This window comes from Musca domestica, unplaced genomic scaffold (genome assembly GCF_030504385.1).
Source record: "Musca domestica strain aabys unplaced genomic scaffold, Musca_domestica.polishedcontigs.V.1.1 4, whole genome shotgun sequence".
Taxonomy (NCBI): Eukaryota; Metazoa; Arthropoda; class Insecta; order Diptera; family Muscidae; genus Musca; species Musca domestica.
Genome location: NW_026712328.1, coordinates 15613423 through 15633444, shown reverse-complemented (window position 1 = coordinate 15633444; position 20022 = coordinate 15613423). Strand labels below are relative to the sequence as shown.

The following is a 20022-nucleotide window of genomic DNA, read 5'->3' as shown; positions in this document are numbered from 1 at the left end:
TTCTCACATTTTCTATGAAATAGCTTTTAATAACTATGTTCGTATTTACCCGGGCATTTGTCAGTTTTTGGTTAATTTACCGAATATTTACCCACTGTCCATGCCTAGATATTGTTGATCTTCTTCTATTTAAACTCTCATCCATGCTTTCAGATTCCGAGAAAATTCGCTTTCATTAAAATTATAAATTTAAACGACATTTATATACATTTATGTAAAATGTTTAAAAGTTTACTCAGATAAATTCATTCATTTGGCCTTGTCTACGTAAGTGTGCGTGTGCGGGTGTATTGGTAATGATTTATGGCACGATAAGAAGATTATAAATTAATTAATTTATTTTAATTGTTCAATAAACAGAAAATCAATTTCAATTTCCATCGAATATGCATTTCGAGAGTAATTATTAAAGTAGCCAGTCATTCTGCCAATTCATCAGTTCATGCAAATGCTTGCTTTCGTCTTACCTGGAAGTTTCCAAAAGTCTGCCCCAATTCCTTAACTGCTAATAATGTGCAAATAATGGATACATTTAATTTGTATATCGGTATGTTAATCTTTATTTATTTCACTTGGATTCTTACACAAAATACATCATCCACGACAATCGTCATCATGCAGACAGACATCCCTGCACTCGAATCTCCTGCGGGTTTTCGTTATCATGGACACTGGAATGCTCTCGTAAAGGTAAATCACTTATTCGACTAATCCCTCCTTATATGTTAACTTAAATAGTTTGGTATTATGACTGGATCCCAAGGCATCTACAAGACAAACGGGGAGCAGCTAACTCACACAGTGCGTGGCAGCACCCTGACTCCGATTTGCCAGAATCATTGCCATGAGGTCGTAAATTAGGCGCCACACACCCGTTTTCGATATTAACGCTGATGATGTCCACACTGCAACTATGTGATGCACCGCAAACCGCATGGTCGGAGGGACGAGGAGGCAAATTTGAAGTGTGCAATAGAGAGTGATAAATAGAAAGTATGGAAAATCTGTTAAGCCATGAATTGCTATTAGTTCAAACACACAAAATGGTGTGGGTGATGGACTATGTTAAGGGGGTAAAGGAGGAGGGGTTGATATTTTCACATGCATACTTACTGAATACATTACGTGCCGGCATTCCATCATATTGAACGCTGTTGGCTGAGCTATTTGGGCCTTGCAGTCGTTGCTTGTGGCTGGCATCGGCCAGTGCAAGAATTGTGGCTCTCACTTTCGTTTCACGCCGCGCACTCGGTATGCCCAGAATGTCGGCCACGCATTTCAGTTCCAAAACCTCACTTTTCGTTATGAAACGCGAGTCATCTATGTTTATGAGTAATTGCAGATTACTGGAATATAACTGGAAACCATCCGACGTTCGAGATATTTCGTTGATTTGTGGTTTTACGGATTTAACGGCAGCCTGTAATGGAACAAAACACCAAATTTCAAGCGAGTTGCATTAAAAGCGTTAATCAAATGTTGGATGGAAAATTGACAAAATACTCAAATTCTTCTGACGTTGCAAAATTTTAAAGGCCATGCTTTTTTGTAATGTGCTATCAAATGTACACATACACCCATACATATGTAAATTTGGGACGCAAAATTGGTTTATTTGGGCTGTGAAGGATCATACATTTCGTGTGTAATCGAAGATATGTATGTACTTATCAAATTTAAGGGCTGTGCTGGTGTGTTTTAGCATTTTGTGATATGAACCACCTAATATGTCATTTATAATGCTCGGCGTAGAAAATAGAAAAAAAAATGTTAGATTTCGAATTCATATCAATTACTAACAAAAATTGTTAAAAGGAAAATGTCTGCCATTGCCAGTTATAGCGTAGATGCTATATTTAGATTGTGATTTGTGTTTGTTTGACGCATTAAATCAGTTCAATTGGCTAGTTATAACCTACACCACATAGTGGTAAGGGTATTATGACTTTGTGCATTTGCTTGCAACATGGAGAAGGAAACGAGGTAGACCCATAGTTCCTTTTGGCGATGTCTGTCCGTCTGTCCATGTATTTTTGTAAACAAAATGCAGGTCGCATTAATATTCGATTGTGATGAAATTTCTAAATAACGTTTGTTTGGCTCAAGAACGAAACCTATTGAAATTGGTGAAAATCGGTCCAAATTTAGATGTAGCTCTCATATATATCTTCATCCGATTTTTGGTTTCTTGTGCACCAAATAAGTAATATCAGTCCAAATCGTGTAAATTTTGCTACATCCGAACGAATTCAGCCTACAAGCATGTGCTTCAAATTTGAAAATCGGTTCAGATATAGCTAAAGGTCCCATATATATTTTTCATCCGATTTGATGTTTAAGTCCCTCACATTCGTAGTATACACCCCGCAAAAATTATATTTAGTACCAGATTTTAGATTCAGTCCAGCAATATATGATTCAAATTTTATCAAGATCGGTTCAGATTTGGATATATATATATATATATATATATATATATATATATATATATATATATATATATATATATATATATATATATATATATATATATATATATATATATATATATATATATATATATCCAAATCTGAACCGATCTTGATAAAATTCAAATCATATATTACTTGTGCACCAAATGGCTAATTTCAGCCCAAAGTTAGTGAAATGTTGCACTTTCGGGCGAATTCATTCTAGAAGTTAACATTTAAAACTTGGTGAAAATCGGTTTAGATGTACAGTGGTGGTCATAAGGTTAGCACACTAGATACTTGCTATTTTTAAACGCAAATATTTTCTATATTTCTTAATTTTTTATGATATCTTTCGCATGCGTGTTACTTGTCCTTTTAAGATCACGCCCCATCATGTCCAGCATTATTCCTTTATATCTATTTTGGGTTTTTCTATCAAGAATAGAATATCCTCAAAAAAATAATGGACAGTATTTTAGCACAAAATAAAAAAGTTTTTTCATATTAAAAAAGTAACAAAAAAAAAAAAACTTATTTCACTAAAAACTTAGTACTTAGTTGGATATCCTTTATTTTGATCACAGTCTCCTTGGCATACTCTCTACAAGGGCCATACAGCGATCCACTGAAATTTCATTCCAAGCTTTTTTCTATATATGCTGCTCCACATCATTCCAAAGGTTCTCAATAGGAATGAAATCCGGAGATTGGGCTGGCCATTTTAACACGTCGATATCGTTCGATTCCAAGCAACACTTCATTAAGCGTGAGGTGTGTTTTCGATCATTATCCTGCATAAATCGCCACCTAAGTGGCATGTTGTCCTCTACATAAGGTATCATTGTGTTTAGAAGTATATTCTGGTATACCCAGAAAATGCTGTCCACACCATCACATTACCCCCACCGTGTTTTATTGTTGTACTTGTGTACTTTGGATTAGTTTGCATGTTCGGAGGACGCCATTCATACCTCTTACCATCCGATCCGAATCTACAAAATTTAGATTCATCACTCCAAACAACATTTTTTCAAAAAATTAACGGCTTTTCCAAATGCTCACGAGCAAAGGACAACCGAGCTTGTATGTTCTTTTTTTAAACATTTGGCTTATACTGAGAAATGCATCCACGTTAATTTTTTTCATTAAGTCTTCTTCTTATCGTACTGCTGGACACGATACCATATTTTCCTGAAATTTCTCTCTGGATTACGGTGGAGCTCTTAAAAGGATCTTCGGCAGAGGCTCTGTATATTAAAGAGTCCTCTTTACGTGAAGTTTTTCTGGGCCGAATAGCCTGTGTAACATTCTTAGATGTTTTATACTTCTGAATATGTCTTAGTGTATTATAAACCATCTTCCTGGAGCATTCCAAAGCATTAGCAATCTCACTTATACTAGTTCTTCTCGAGTTCATTTGTTGAATAATCTTTCATTGTTCCTCTGTATACCACTTTTTTAGCCATATCTAAATAATGTTCAGTTTGTCTTCTTCATTGATTAAACGTACCAATTAATATTTATACCCTCAAAAAACTTTTAAAAAAATTAATCATACTTATATGTGCTAAAATTGTGCCCAGCTTATTTTACACATTACTGCACTAAAATTCAAATTTAAAAGAGAAAAGCGATAGAATGCAGAAAAAGTAACGGGACTTATTGATCACACCATAAACAAAACTAATTACCAAAAACTTTAGTTTTGAAGTGTGCTAACCTCATGGCCACCACTGTAGCTCTAGTTTTTACTATAATCCTTTCAAGGTGTTATCATGCATTCTATAGCAATGTTATCTGGTAAAAAAGATAAAAATGTCTCCGTCAAATTTAGTGAAAATCATAAACAAAACTAATTACCAAAAACTTTAGTTTATAATTGCAATGAAATAAAATAATTTGCTTTAGATAACAGCAAGTATGAAGTGTGCAAACCTCATGGCCACCAATGTAGCTCTACAGGGTTGCCCATATTCGACGGAGCCATCTGGCAACGTCATAACTTTTGACAGAGATATCACATCGCTTAATGACATACCGCGTTTGAAGCGTCAATCCAAGCAGATTTTTACCATGAACCAATACACGCCATGCGAGCCCTCTGAAATAGTTGAAATTTACATTCAACAGAAGAAGTCAATTGTGAAAACTCAACGTGCATTTAAAACATTAAAAATGTGAGAAGTGCGCCTTCTAAGAACGCCATTAAGCGTTTATACGAAAAATTTTCGACTGGTAAGGCTATTTCTAATCCGAAGAGGCCATATAAAAGTCGACCAAGGCGATCGGCCGAGAATATCGCTGCCGTACGAGCCAGTGTTGAGAGGTCCCCAAGAACATCCCAAAAACGCCGTTCTCAGCAGTTGGGCATGGCTCGGTCCACTTTACAACGGATTATTCGCATTGATTTGCATTTGTTCCCGTACAAAATTCAATTGACGCAAAGAATGTTGCGTGCGGACAAGCCTCGTCGATTGGAATGGGCCCAAAGGTCCGTTGAATATGGGTAACCCTGTAGTTTTTACTATAATCCTTTCGAAGTGATATCATGCATTCTATAGCAATGTTATTTGGTATAAAAGATAAAAATGTCTCCGTCAAATTTAGTGAAAATCGATTCAGAATTTGCTATGCAAATTTTAATTTTATAATCAGTGCCAGGTTAGGTACGGAAATGAACAACATCGCCCCACTCCATCAAGTACATTTTAAATAATCATAAATCTTATAAAATGTGAAATAAGGATACGACTGTCTTAAAATTTCGCACATCTCAATATTTCTACCAACACAAGATCTGAGGATCTGTCAAAAATATAAAAAAACAAAACAACAAATATTTACATTTCATGTGCCTCAAAAAGTTGCTCTTCTCGCAAGCTCTTCACTTGCAGTAAATTTAATACGCTTTCTTCAAGAGCGGTGAATGGACACCGGATCTTTCACAATTTATGCCCCATGCTTCCTAAATTGGTTGCCCGAATGCATTGCCATTCATTTATTGTTAGCTTTTTTAGCCATTAGCCAATGGATGTTCCGTCATAACATTGAATATTGTCTGAAATTAGCTTTGCTTTGTATTGATCCTTCTCTATGGGTAAGATAAAAAAACTGCAACAAAGTCAAACGCCATAATTTTCATACATATTTTTTAAAATTTTATTGAATAAAAGCAAAAAATGTCGGAAATAGCATCAAATTTTAGAATAACTTGAGATTTGTTCGAATTGGTCAATTTTGGACCGAATTTTGGCCTTCAAACAGCCAATGAAATCGTCACACTCTGCCCGAATGTTGCTCTGCGGTATTTTAGCCCATTCCCGGCGAAGCGCTTGCTTGAGGTGATCGACCTACCTTGCTTCCCAAAATTCTCCAGACACAACGGATTGGTATCCGGAGATTTTGGTGGCCATTGTGCGCTGGAAATGAAGCGAGGAACCCCGTTTCGAAACCATTCTGTGCAGGTGCGTGCTGAGTGCGATGATTCTAAGTCCTGTTGGAATGTCCAAGGTCTGCGGCCAAAATGTTTGCGTACCCAAGGCTTTACACTCTCCAGAATATTTTCGCGACAATATTCGGCATTTATTCTAATGCCACGGTCGATTAATACGAGCGGAGAGCGACCATCGGCTGTTATGGCGGTCCACACCATCACCATGATCGCCGCTTTGGTTTTGGTGGCCAATCGAAGGTGCACATTTCTTTGGCAAGTAAACACGACCATTTTGTTTGTTTACAAACTGCTGGACAACGAATGTTTTTTCATCGGACAAAGCGAAATTCGGCAGTTCACCACTTTCGGCCAAGCGAAGCAACTCTTTAGCTCTTTTGAGTCTATTTCTTTCTGTTGCGGTGTAAGTTCTTGCACTTTTAGGAATTTCAGTGGCTTTACCCCGAGCTCATTTTTCAATATTTGCCGAATGGAGTATTGCGATATATTCAGCTCACGAGCCATCTTTCGGCCACTGCGACGCAACAATATAATGAGCTGTCACTGGAATAATTTTAACGGATGTCGGACGAGTATTTTAGAAATGACAGCAGTCTGAATTTGGTTGCAGTTTTTTTTTTATCTCACCCTATATATGGACTGTAAATTCAATTTAATTAAAGATTTCATGATTTTTTTCTGAATTTACTCTTATTTTTAACAACTTTCCTATATTTATTAAAAAATCACCCCTTACAAAGCCTTTGAAATGGAATCAAAGTTTTTAAATTAAATAATTCTATGAACGGCCAAACGATCATGACCCAAATATCGCAAGTGTAATCGACGAAATCATCAGTCTCGTCAACCACCTTGACAGGGATAAAATATCACCAAAACTCCGAATACCAAGTGTATTGTTATATTGGGTCTATAACAAATCTTGTACAAATACATTACAGCCAATTCGATCGAAAAATGTACCTTAAACTCTAAAATACTTTAACTTGGGTTATTATGGCTCATTTTCAATATGTACCAAATAATATTAGTACCCAATATGTACCCAAAAGTATTAGAGTACCATGGAATCCACCTATTTCGAAGCTTTTGAAATGAAGTGATTTTCACACACGGGCAAACAATCAGCCGAAATGACATGAATAAATCAACAAATAATTTCTCTTGTATAATAATTTCGTGGAATTACAAAGAGTAAGTAAAATGGATGAGGCTATATCTATAGAATGCTTCTAATCAATTAACCAGAGGTTCGAAAAATGACTAGGGTAACAGTATATCTTGTTATAACCGAACCTTTTCCTATTTCATTGTTCAAAAGTAAACTTTGGAAAGAACTTTAGAGCTTTTAATGGCAAAATCCACAAAAAAATTTCTCACGTCCAAGAAAGGAAGGTTGATCTGAAAGTTGAGGCTGCTATCCTGGGTTCCTACTTTGAAATCCTCAAGGGAAAGCAAAAGTATAAATGGTTATTTTCGTGAAGATGTTAAAAACAACTCGAAATTAGAAAATAACGATCGAAAAGTAAAGATTTGTATCTTAAGGCAACATGTCTGGAAGCAGTGAATTTACCATGGACCCAGTTTTCTGCATTTTATTTCAATTTATAGAAGTTTTATTCGAAAGCCATGATTAAACTTTAGTTTACACATCATGCCTGAGTAATATGTTAAGTGAATTTTATACATTTTATATTTATAACTTTTGTAGCATACCTTAATGCGCTCACATCCTTTAAACTTTAAGTAATACTATCCTGTTTAATTATATGCTAAATAAAGTACTTTTACTATACTCAATAGTTTATACTATAGTTTTTTAAGTTCTTAGAGTGTTTTTATATTTAAAAAAAAAATATTCTCAATGCTTTTTCGATAAATTTTTCTTTCCCGATCCATTAATAATAGATTTTATATCATCAATGAAATGCATGTCAAACATCAAAAGACAATTTTTATAAAGTTGCTGTCTGAAAAACAACATTTTAGTCAATGAAATTTATAATTAAACTCGTGTTCGAAAATATCACAGCATAGAGAGCATGAAAAGATGTTATTTTATTCTTTGTTCTCTTGATATAAGAATTCATGCATAAAATGGATTTGGTTGGGATTTAGTGGTTGTTCAAATATTTTTACGGAAGTTATGTTTCTTTTTTCCAGTTTATATTAATTTATTTAAAACTCTTCTCCACTACGCAATTCGACCCACAACTAAGCCCCCACCAAACGGCATTGTGGCCTGTAGTATGACCAAAGACAGAGTAGAACTGAGTCCAAATTACAAACACTTTTCCCAATTGCAATTTTAATCAACATGAAACGTCAACATGGTACAAAACAATGTTTCCCAAACATATCTGTGTGAGTGTGGTAGTTAGAGAGTTTAAATACATTTGTTGTTGTTGTGTATCCAGTTGGGTGACCTATCCCATCCTAAGCGTCCCAAAGTTGGAGTCTCTATCAAAGCTATGCAACAAAATGCACATTGTGCAATAAATCACAGATACGAAAACATAAAAAAAACACGAAGAGCAGAGGACACTCACGCATGAACATACTCACACACATAAATGAGCTTATGTGAACAGTGCGTTTTCAAAGTATGGCACATCGTCGTATTTCTTTTTTGTGAACTAAACATTGAGAGTTGTGTAGATTGAAGACAGATTTGGGCGAACAAGAATGAACGAAACCATATATTAAATTTATTTAGTCCACAAAAAAGCATTGGAGTATTTTCAATAAATACGATAGAAACGATAAACATCGTCCTTAAACGAGCGGGCTTCGAGCTCGATAATATACGGTCTTCCTCTTCTTTATTGCTTGGAGATATTACCTCTTAGAAGTCCTGTCCTGCAAGTCCTGCATATAAATCTGTTTGCACCAATCTTTGCCTTCCCCACTATGAAGAAAGCTTATTTTGGGATATAGAATTTTCCGAACATGGTACAAGGAGAGTACCATCCTTTTGTTTTATCCTGTAGGCTAAGAGCCTTGTTATTTCTCACCAGTATTCGTTGCTAGGTATAACACTATTGACCATTTGGACATCCATGTGTTACTATGAGTCACAAACACTCTACGCTATTCTAACTTTTTGAGCTTTTATTTGGCAATGCACCAGGAGTATATGGTCCAATATTTTGTTATTATCAAAATATGGCTGTCTTTAGCCAATTTGTCTGATCCACTACTGCTAATGTCACTGTAGCGCTTCATTACGGTTAAACAAAAAAAAAAAAAAAATGAATTAAGATAGGATGCTATAATTTTGAACAGATCATTCTTTTGTCTGCAGGCAGGTCAGGTTCGAAGATCGCATACTCCCATACAACGGTACACCGCGATATTCGGTATTTTGACGATTTTAGTCATAATATTCAAATAATTTTTATACCCTCCACCAAAAAAGTATGGAGGGTATATTAAGTTCGTCATTCCGTTTGTAACTCATCGAAATAATCATTTTAGACCAACAAAGTATATATATTCTTGATCAGCGTAAAATTCTAAGACAATTTAGGCCTTTCCGTCCGTCTGTCCGTCTGTTGTAATCACGCTACAGTCTAAACGAATTAAGATAGGAAGGAATTTTGCATAGATCCCTCTTTTGTCTGCAGGCAGGTCAAGTTCGAAGATGGGCTACATCGGTCCACGATATCGTATATCCCCCATATAACTGTACCCCCCGATATTCGGTATTTTGATGATGTTAGCCACACTTTTCAATGGAATTGTCTTAAAATCCACACAAGGAGTTCCTTGTGAGTACTTTACACGCAGACATAGATTTGTCTTTATAGGTCCACAATATCGTATATCCCCCATATATCGGCACCTTCCTATATTAGATATTTTAAAGATTTTAACAGATTTTTTAATCGATTTTATTTTTTTGAAAATTTTCTAATTCCTTCCAAATGGTGGAGGGTATTCAAAGTTCGGCCCGAAATTACTGATTTTTTATTTGTATTTATACCCTACACCACAAGGTGGTCAGGGTATTATGTCTTTGTGCATTTGTTTGTAACAGGCAAAAGGAAACGAGATAGACCCATAGTTCCTTTTGATGATCTGCATAGAATCACATTCTGAGTCGATTTATGCATGTCCGTCCGTCCGTCTGTCCGTCTGTCCATGTATTTTTGTAAACAAAGTACAGGTCGCATTTATTGCCCGATCTAAATGAAATTTTGCACAGATCATTTGCTTGGCCCAAGGACGGACCCTATTGAAATTGGAGATGATCGGTAAAAATTTAGATATAGCTCCCATATATATCTTCGTTCGATTTGCCTTTTATTGTGCACCAAACGTGTAATATCAGCCCGAATTGTATGGTATTTTGCATATACACCTAAATTCGGCCTGAAAATATGTATGCCAAATTTGATCAAAATCGGTTTAGATATAGCTATAGCTCCCATATATATTGTTCATCCGATTTGTTATTTTTGTTAACCGCCGCCGTAATATGCACTCTGCAACAACAATATTTGGCGAAATATATCAAATACAGCTCAGAAATACATTTGCTAAATTTTATCGAAATCGGTTTATATTTGGATATAGCTCCCATATATAACTTCGTCCGATTTACCTTTTATTGTACACCAAACGTCTAATATATGACCAAAAGGGATGGAATTTGGCACATGCGACCGAATTGAGTCTAGAAGCTAGTATGCCAAATTTGGTGAAGATCGGTTCAGATATAGCTATAGCTCCCATATATATTTTGTTCAACCAAATTGTTACCCACAGCCGTAATATGCACTCTGTAACAACGATATTCAGGGAAATATATCAAATACAGCCCGGAAATATCTTTGCCAAATTTTATCAAGATCGGTTCAGATTTGGATATAGCTCCCATACATATCTTTATCCGATTTCAAATTAATTGTGCACCAAATGGGCAATACAATTCCGAATTTAAAAGATACAAATGCTTCGGCATATTTAGTCCTTTGAACTTTGAATTATAATTATTATCATAGCGTGTATGAATGAATTCTCCCATAAAAACTTTTAATTGTTATGTGGAGCTCTACTTAATTAGCAAAGTGGTGTAGGGTATCATAAAGTCGGCCCCGCCCGACTTTAAGACTTTCTTTACTGTTTTTTTTTTAATTTCGTATTTGAAGTTCGTAATGGGTACTTTAACCTATGATGACAAATTTTCTGTGCAGGTCCACGTCTTCGTATAAGCCGTACATAACGATACCTCCAGATATTCTGTATTTTGATGAAGCGACATTTTAAATCGGAATTGTTTCCAATTTCGTATTTGAAGTTCTTAATGGGTACTACCATCTGTGACTGAAAATTGCGTATGCAGGTATTCGTCTTCGTATAGCCCCTATAAAACGGTTTTAGTATAAACGGTATTTTTCGATGACATTTTCGTATTAAAAGTTCGGCCCGGTCGAATTTAGCTGTTTTTTTTTTTTGCTTTCTGACAACAGTCTCTTGGCAGGACAGTTTATTTGGCGTTGTTATTAATGCTGGATTATACTACATTGTGATTAAGCTATTCCCATCTTTGGGAGCTCTTGGTATTGGAAAAATTGTTCATATTTTTTAAGAAGATATATGTTTTTTATCTGCTCCATTCTTACAAAAGGATTATCTTGGTTTCGACCAATTCTAAATTTCGTGGGAATTGCACTCTATTTATAACCTCTGTTAAATAGATTTTTTGCATCGCTCATATCTGACATGGAAATCAGCATTAATTATAGGGTCAAAATGACATGAAAATGATTATGACATCACGTGAAAGTGATTTTCAGCATTGAATGTATTCGCGTTTAAATGGAAATGTTGGTATATTTCACACAAAGGAAATGATGCATCTTACCGTTTTAATATTATCCGATGAAAATCCGCTGTCCTAAGTTTTAACCCTTGCAAAATTTCGCTTAGAGTGGTCTCTAATTTTGTGACCTATAGATTGATTGCGAAATCAGATCTCTTTGCTTCTGTAAATATTTTGCGAATATCTCCAAAAATAGTTAGCTTCTATTCGGACCCAATTTCATACAAAATTTCTTCACGATCAAACCAACATACGAAGGGATGGAACTGCTCGTCGTGATCTGAGGATTGATATACTACATGGTGAGTCTGGGACCAATATTTCGATACACACTTTTTGGCCCAATCAAAACATATAACGCCCTCACAACCTTTTGTTTTTTACATTTTAAGAAATGATAAAAATGGCAAATGTCACACTTTTGAGAGGAACTGTTGGCCGTCACAGCCAAAGAATAGGATCAGCTTTAAAATTTCGGTGACATTCAAAATTTTTGCTGTTCTACAATACATGCACACACAACTCACACAGATACATAAGTACGTGCATATGTGTGTGCATATCTATTCCGTCACAAATTGTACTGGTTAAATTGCACCATTATCAGAACTACAACAGCGGCAATAACGTTTACAATCACGGCAACTAAAACAACAACAACAAAAATTGCAACAATAACACAACAGAAACAACAGCAACATAAAACCAAATGTGGAACTATATAAGCATCAGCCAGGGTGAGTGTGTGTGTGACTGTCTTTTTGTGGGAACAGATAGCCACAGGGACAACTAGGAATGGCAAATCCAAAGTCTATATTTGTATGCTTGGAGTGTGGATGTGAATGTGTGAGTGTGCGAGAGTGAGTATGAGTTATATTTTCTACATACCGTTTTGTTGTTGATGTACCACGTAAGTGCTGCCGGAGGATTTGACCCCTCCGAACTGCAATTCAACTGGATGTAATCATGGTATCTGTAGGTATGCTGTAGACCGCTGATAAATGGATCAAATTTCGGCAAAACTGCAAGAAAGACAAATGACAACAAAAACGACTCGATTAAATGACAAATGATAAAAGTGATATCAACTCAATGGTTTCAGTTTTTGTTGGCGTTCTGCTTGTTTTTTTTTTTGTTTTTGAGGTGCATTAGAAAAGTACAAGAAAAGTTCGGTTTGCTCTCTGGTTTGGGTCAAACTATCAAAAACAAACAAAAAGGTGATCAATTTTGTGTCCGTTTCACAACTAAGATTTAAGAGGCAGTTTTGTTTTTTGGTTTAAACATAAATTTTGCATTTTAAATCGTGGTCCGTTCTTTAAAGAATGTAAGGTTTGTAAAACTTGTTCTAAATACATTCACCTGTAAATGACTTGTTATTGTTTGTCTAAAGTTCTTGGGTGATTAACATATGGGAGGTACATGAAACTCAGTATCGATTTCCACCGAATTTGACGAAGGCAATTTCACCGCTCGTGCTAAATAACACTGCTTTAGAGTGCATCATATGACTTCGAAAAGTATTATAGCCATCATCAGAGCAATTGATATATGGGAAATGAGTTTCGCGAAATGGGAAAATTCAGTTGAATGTGCGAAAATCCATCCAATTAGGTCCGATATTACATATTTGGTGCACAATAACCGTGAAATCGGATGAAGATATCGGATGGAACCTATATCCAAACCTGAAACGACCTCGATAAAATTTGGCAGAGGCATTTCTAAGCAGGAATCTGGTACCCAATATCATTTTTGTTGAGTGCATATTACGAATATGAGGGAGTTAAGCGCAAAATGTCAGGAAAATATATATGGGGGAAATTAACGAAATTTAACGTTTGGTGCACAAATTTCTGAAATCGGATAAGAATTTATATGAGAGGTTTATCCAGATCTGAATCGTCTCCATAAAATTTGGCAGAGGTCCTTCTGATATATATTTCATACCTTTTTCAATAAAAAATCGAATGAACATCACCTACCAATTTTCACCAAAGTTGACCTACTGCCAAATTTCATACTATTTGGGCTGATATTACACATTTGATGCACAATAAAAACAAATCGGAAGAACATATATACGGAAGCTATAACAAATTTTACCCGAGTCCTCTGGTCAACTGAATGACCTCTGTAAAATTTTATCTAAATTGGATTATACAGGGTGAGATGGAAAAACTACAACCAACTTCAGACTGCTGTCATTTCAAAGCCACTCGTCCGACAGCTGTTAAAATTATTCCAGTGACAGCTCATAGTATTGTTTACAAGCGTACAAAAGCATTTTGGTGAGAATTTTCCAGAAAAAAGTTATTCGTGATGGAATTCAAGCGTGATTTCTTTATATTTGGCGGAAAACTACATGTGGCTATCGTTAGAGCACTCCATCATTTGAATGTGAATAAATCTTTTGTGACTCGTACCATCGCTCGTTACAGTAATACTGGTAGCGTAGCCCGACGTCAATGAAGTGGACGGAAGAAAACAGCAACATTAGCAGATATGGTTCGAAAAGTAAAGAAGGTACTTGATCGAAACCCGCGTCGCAGTGGCCGAAAAATGGCTCGTGATCTGAACATATCGCAATATTCCATTCGGCAAATATTGGAAAAAGGCTCAGTGTAAAGCCATTGAAATTCCAAAAAGTGCAAGAACATACACCGCAACAGAAAGAAAATAGACTCAAAAGAGTTAAAGATTTGCTTCGCTTGACCGAAAGTTGTGAACTGCCGAATTTGGTTTTCTCCGATGAGAAAACATTCGTTGTCCAGCAGTTTGTAAACAAACAAAATGATTGTGTTTACTTGCCAAAGAGGCCAGTTGAAACTGTGCATCTTCGGTTGGTCACCAGAACTCAAGCGCCGGCCATGGTGATGGTGTGGGCCGCCATAACAGCCGATGGTCGCTCTTCGCTCGTATTAATAGACCGTGGCATCAGAATAAATGCCGAATATTGTCGCGAAAATATTCTGGAACGTGTATTAAAACCTTGGGTACACAAACCTTGGACATTCCAACAGAACTCAGCACCGAAATGATGTTCCTCGCTTGATTTTCAGCGCACATTGACCACCAAAATCTTTGGATACCAATCCGTTGTACTATTGTGTCTGGAGTACTTTTGAGGTTGGCACTAAAAAATACCAAAGTGTCGATCACCTCAAGCAAGCGCTTCACCGGGAATGGGCCAAAATACCACAGATCAACATTCGGGCAGCGCGTGACATTTTGTTTGCTTTCATTCAATAAAATTTAAAAGAAATGTAAAAATTATGGCGTTGGACTTTGGTGCTGACTACTATACTCAAACGTGAACCAAACAAATCTGATAAAACGTAAAAAATGCTGAATATACGAGGGTGCAGATATAAGGGGGTTGTTGAAAAGCGAGGTGCTATTGGTGGACAGAATATTGGGGTACCGTTATATGGGGGCTATATGAATGTGCCCAACACTTCGAAGCCGATACCATCAATACATGAAATGTTGGCGGAATTAAAAGCAACGAGGACAAAACTGGTAACATGAGATCCCATATATAATTTTCTACTTTCAGCCTTAAAGCCAATTGTTCTGATGTTCAAATGTGTTGTTATTGCGAGAAGTGGCTCACAATCTGCAGATTTTGAGGGTTTCATTTGAGTCATACAACCGATCTTCAAACCTAGAGCAAAATCTGCCGCAGTAAAAGAGATAACGTTACAAGCGATGACTGCGATTGTAGATTTAAGATAAAGTGGCACCTTCGATAGATATTCTATCATAAAGCACGAGTAATACATATATTTCTTTGAATCTCGCTTTTCTCGTGCATCATCTGGCTCTGCACAAAGACAAAGAAAGAAGTATAAAGATGGGACAACTCACAGTCTAAATATTGTTATCGGATGGATGTAGCACCGTCCTTTTGATATTAAAGCAACATTGTAACCAAAGTTAAGCGATTTTAATCTCTAAATTATTATTTAAATAATTTGTAACATAAGTTCGATACAATTGGAAAGGAGGGTATATTAACTTTGTCATTCCGTTTGTAACATCTTTAAATATTCGTCGTAGACCCCATAATGTATCTATATTCATAATCAGCATAAAATTTGACGAAGACGAATTAACGATGTCCATCTGTCTGTCTGTTGAAATCACGATACAGCCAACATTATTTGACGTAGAGCGTCAAAATTTAGCAAAATAATTTGTATTATGTCTAGGATGGTTGGTATTGAAAAAGAGATATATCGGTCCACGTTTTGGTTTAGCCCCCATATAACGGTATCTCCCGATATTCGGTATTTTGATGATTTTTGCCACATTTTTTCATGGATTTGTCTAAAAATTGGTATTTGTTGGTCGTAATGGGTTCTAGCTTCGGTGGCCAAATTTTTCATGTATAGGTCCACGTTTTGGCACAGCCCCCATATAACGGCACCCCCCGATATTCGGTATTTTGATGCTTTTTACCACATTTTTTCACGGATTTGTCTGAAAATTGGTACTTGTAGGTCATAATGGGTCCTAGTTCGTGAGCCGAAATATGTTTGCATTGTTATAGCCTCCATATACCTGTATCTTCCGATATTCGGTATTTTGGTGGTTTTTGTCACATTTTATCACGGATTTGTCTAAAAATGAGTTCTAGCTCCGTTGGCGAAATATTGTATGTATAGGTCCACGTTTTTGTATAGCCCTATATAGCGGTACCTCCCGATATTCGGTATTTTGATGATTTTTGCCACATTTTCCAACGAATATGTCTAAAAATTGGTATTTGTGGGACATAATTGGTTCTAGTGTTTCCATTACCCTAAGGTGGAGGGTATTAAAAATTCGGCCGGGTCGAACTTAAGGTTTTTTACATGTTGGTATCTATTTTTATACCCTCCACCATACATAGTATGGAGGGTATATTAAGTTCGTCATTCCGATTGTAACTCATCGAAATAATCATTTTAGACCCAACAAAGTATATATATTCTTGATCAGCGTAAAATTCTAAGACGATTTAGCCCTGTCCGTCCGTCTGTCCGTCTGTTGTAATCACGATACAGTCTAAACGAATTAAGATAGGAAGCTAACATTTTATACAGATCCCTCTTTTGTATAGCCCCCATATAACTGTACCCCCCTATATTCGGTATTTTGATGATTTTAGCCACATTTTTCAATGGAATTGTCTGATAATCCACACAAGGAGTTCCTTGCGGGTACTTTATCCCTTGGTAGAGAATTATCTATATATGCAGACGATATCGTATAGCCCCCATATAATGGTACCCCCAATATTCGGTATTTTGATGATTTTACCCATATTTTTCAGCGGAATTGTCTGATAATCCACACAAGGAGTTCCTTGCGGGTACTTTATCCCTTGGTAGAGAATTATCTATATATGCAGACGATACCGTATATCCACCATATAACGGAACCCCCGATATTCGGTATTTTGATGATTTTAGCCATAATTTCCAATGGTATTGTCTGAAAATCCACACAAGGAGTTCTTTGTGAGCACTGAAAGGTAATTGTCTATATAGGTCCACAATATCGTATATCGTATAAACCTTCCGATATTAGATATTTTAAAGATTTTAACAGAATGTTTAATGGATTTTATGTTTTGAAAGTTTTCTAATTCGTTCCAAATGGTGGAGGGTATTCAAAGTTCGGCCCGGCTGAAATTACTGCTTTTTTACTCGTTTTTACTTGTTACTCTTGACAAGCCTCAGACATGAGATGCTCCAGCCATAAACTATTATCTCAAAATTTATTTTGTCAAGTCTATACCCATTTATGTCTTTGCTCTATTCTAGTTTACTATAGGTCTTAGTGGGCAAAGATTTTATTTTTCTTTTCTAATATTGCCAGCATGCATATGTTAATGTCCATACTCCATGGACAAAATACTTTATATATACTTCTGAGTGCGGGTGAAGCACTGACAAAAAATATATATTTCCCATCGGTCATAAAATTTCACAGGTGTAAAATTCAGTGATATTTTGCGCTGTCGCATACGATAATGTGTCGGATAAAAAAGGTCATAACCCACACACACAGATATCGATGTGCCAATAGGTAGCCAATACCACTTGAATGATGGGACAGGCAGACGTGTAATGATCCCTTTTGATAAAATTAAATAATAATATAAGAAAAATTGTGTGGCTGCGATTAGGTTAAGTTAGTTTAATTTTGGGGCACTTAAGAGAAATATCTTTTTATAAAAATCAAAATTAAATTGACAACCGAATAGTGAGGTTAAATTTCGTTATCATTACTAACATTTGGTCCTTCGAGCCGGATACAGAATTGAAACTACACCCAAACGAAGCGGTTGTTTCTTTTCTCGCCTTAGTATATTTGGTGTTTTGAGTCGTATAGGTAATCGAATCAACAATCAAACATAAGGTTGTTTTCCTTTCTCATCTTCCCCATGTTGTAACAATTAGCCGTTTGTGTATGGACATTCTTAGGAGAATAATTAGTTTGCCTCATTATAAACGAAACGCTATTTTACAATAGGAAAGAGAAAAGTTTTTGTTTAAAGCGGATATTTTAAATGTTTCCCTTGGTTCTCCCACAACAAGTTGCCCCGTTATCAATCTGCATTCGGCCCCATCCGCATTTTGATTCCATTCAAAGAGATTGCTGTCATAAGTTTTTAAACATTTGGCATTTGTTTTCGAATTTTCACAAAAGAACTTTTTGATTCTTTGCCCCTTTGTTTGAAATGTTCGAAACACAGCAGTGGCAACAGCAGTTGGAGCTTACCAAATCGACCAACCGAATAACCGACCGACCAACGAAACCCACAATGAACACAATGTTGCTCCAATTTGAATTGTTGTTGACCCCCGCCCACTCCGATGATGCCACTTGAATGGACGGAATTATATTAACTTGCCAAGTGTCGACCCCAGAAGTTTTAATGAACTCTTCTTGAGAATTATTGGAAGAACTTTGAACAAAAAGTTCATAAATTAATCACCACAACTTAAATTAAGTATGACATTTGGTGTTGTTGTATGGTAGTCAATTATTGGTGTTGTCATTCCTGATGTTGTTGTTGTTATTGCGGATGCTGCTGCTGCGGTTATTGGAATATTATTCTTATTCTTGTGTCTATGCTCATTGCCGACTTCAGTTTTTGTTTTCACTTTCTGTCATTTTAAACCAACACTTCAAAATCTTAGCAAACAGACAGACGGACAGATAGTCAGTCAGAAGTGTTTACTTGTTTCATTAGCTGATTGTGGTTGGCGTTTGTCTTGCTCTTCCATCGATTTCAAGTGCAGGAGCACACAAACTTTATAAATTTAAACTAATGCTGATTATGACAACATTTTAATTAGCTAAACAAATAAGCAAAGAAACGCAAACGCAAAAACAACAACAACACTAACAACAATCGCACACAATCCAACCATAGTCCTGTGGTCTGCCTTTATTTGTTGTGAGAAAAAGGGTAGAAAAACATTTGAGGAGCTGCTCGTGGTAGTGGTGGGCAGTTGGCTGTCAAAGTTCAAGTGGTGCCTAAATAATCGATAACAAAATTAGGGAAAACTTTTCTTCTCCGTAAGACAGTAAAGTTGATTAACACCAGCCAAACCGAGGCTGGTGTTAGTCAAAAAGCCAAGCCAGCGACCAAACCCCTTTCTGGCCCCATCCCCCATCCTTATCGCATCGAGCAGCAGCCACAGTAAACAATACAACTAATAAAGTGAAAATGTGAATAATAAATAATCGAAAAAGTTGCCGTATATGGGGTAACCGGAAAAGAGACACCTCCACTAATACCAACGCCAGCAACAGCAACCACAAACACGAAAACAACAACCGTAAGCAATACAAGCCCGTGTGGGATGCTATAAGCCCTTGTCATAAAGTTTTCCTTTTTATTTCGTTCTTTTTTGCGTGTTTAAGCAGAAATAAGGAAAAGTCAACAAGACATTTGACAGTTGAACAAAATTTTACTTTGTCATCTAAATGAAGTTGAAAGCCGCACAATGGAATGCTTAGTTTGAGTGGAAATGGGGTAACCGAAGCTAAGTATGATTTAATATCCTTGTTGATTTAGAACAAAAAGGAAATGTGTGTTTCAGAAATTCAGCTGCTCGTTAAAGAGATGAAGATATTCATTCCTAGTGATGCGGAGTCAAAAGAAAATGGGTTATAAGAAATTATTCCCAATTTGTTTTAAAATGGTCTGCTTCATTGTATCGATTTTAGGGTTTAAGCAGAATTGTGGAGCCATTTTGAGTCGGAGTCAAGTAATTTTTTTCGATACAGAC

The 20022-nt window shown here is 36.2% G+C and overlaps 1 protein-coding gene across 1 annotated transcript in view; it reads right to left on the bottom strand.

Moving 5' to 3' along the window:
* Positions 1–301: 301 nt before the first annotated feature.
* The window catches only part of LOC101896291 (uncharacterized), a 250476-nt gene continuing 230755 nt past the window's right edge, over positions 302–20022 (bottom strand). The window contains exons 5-7 of the mRNA XM_059126829.1: positions 12620–12753; positions 1114–1420; positions 302–911 (exon numbers count right to left, since the gene is read on the bottom strand). Coding sequence (XP_058982812.1) covers positions 790–911; positions 1114–1420; positions 12620–12753 — 563 coding nt within the window. The 3' untranslated portion in view covers positions 302–789. The remainder of the gene's footprint in view (positions 912–1113; positions 1421–12619; positions 12754–20022) is intronic.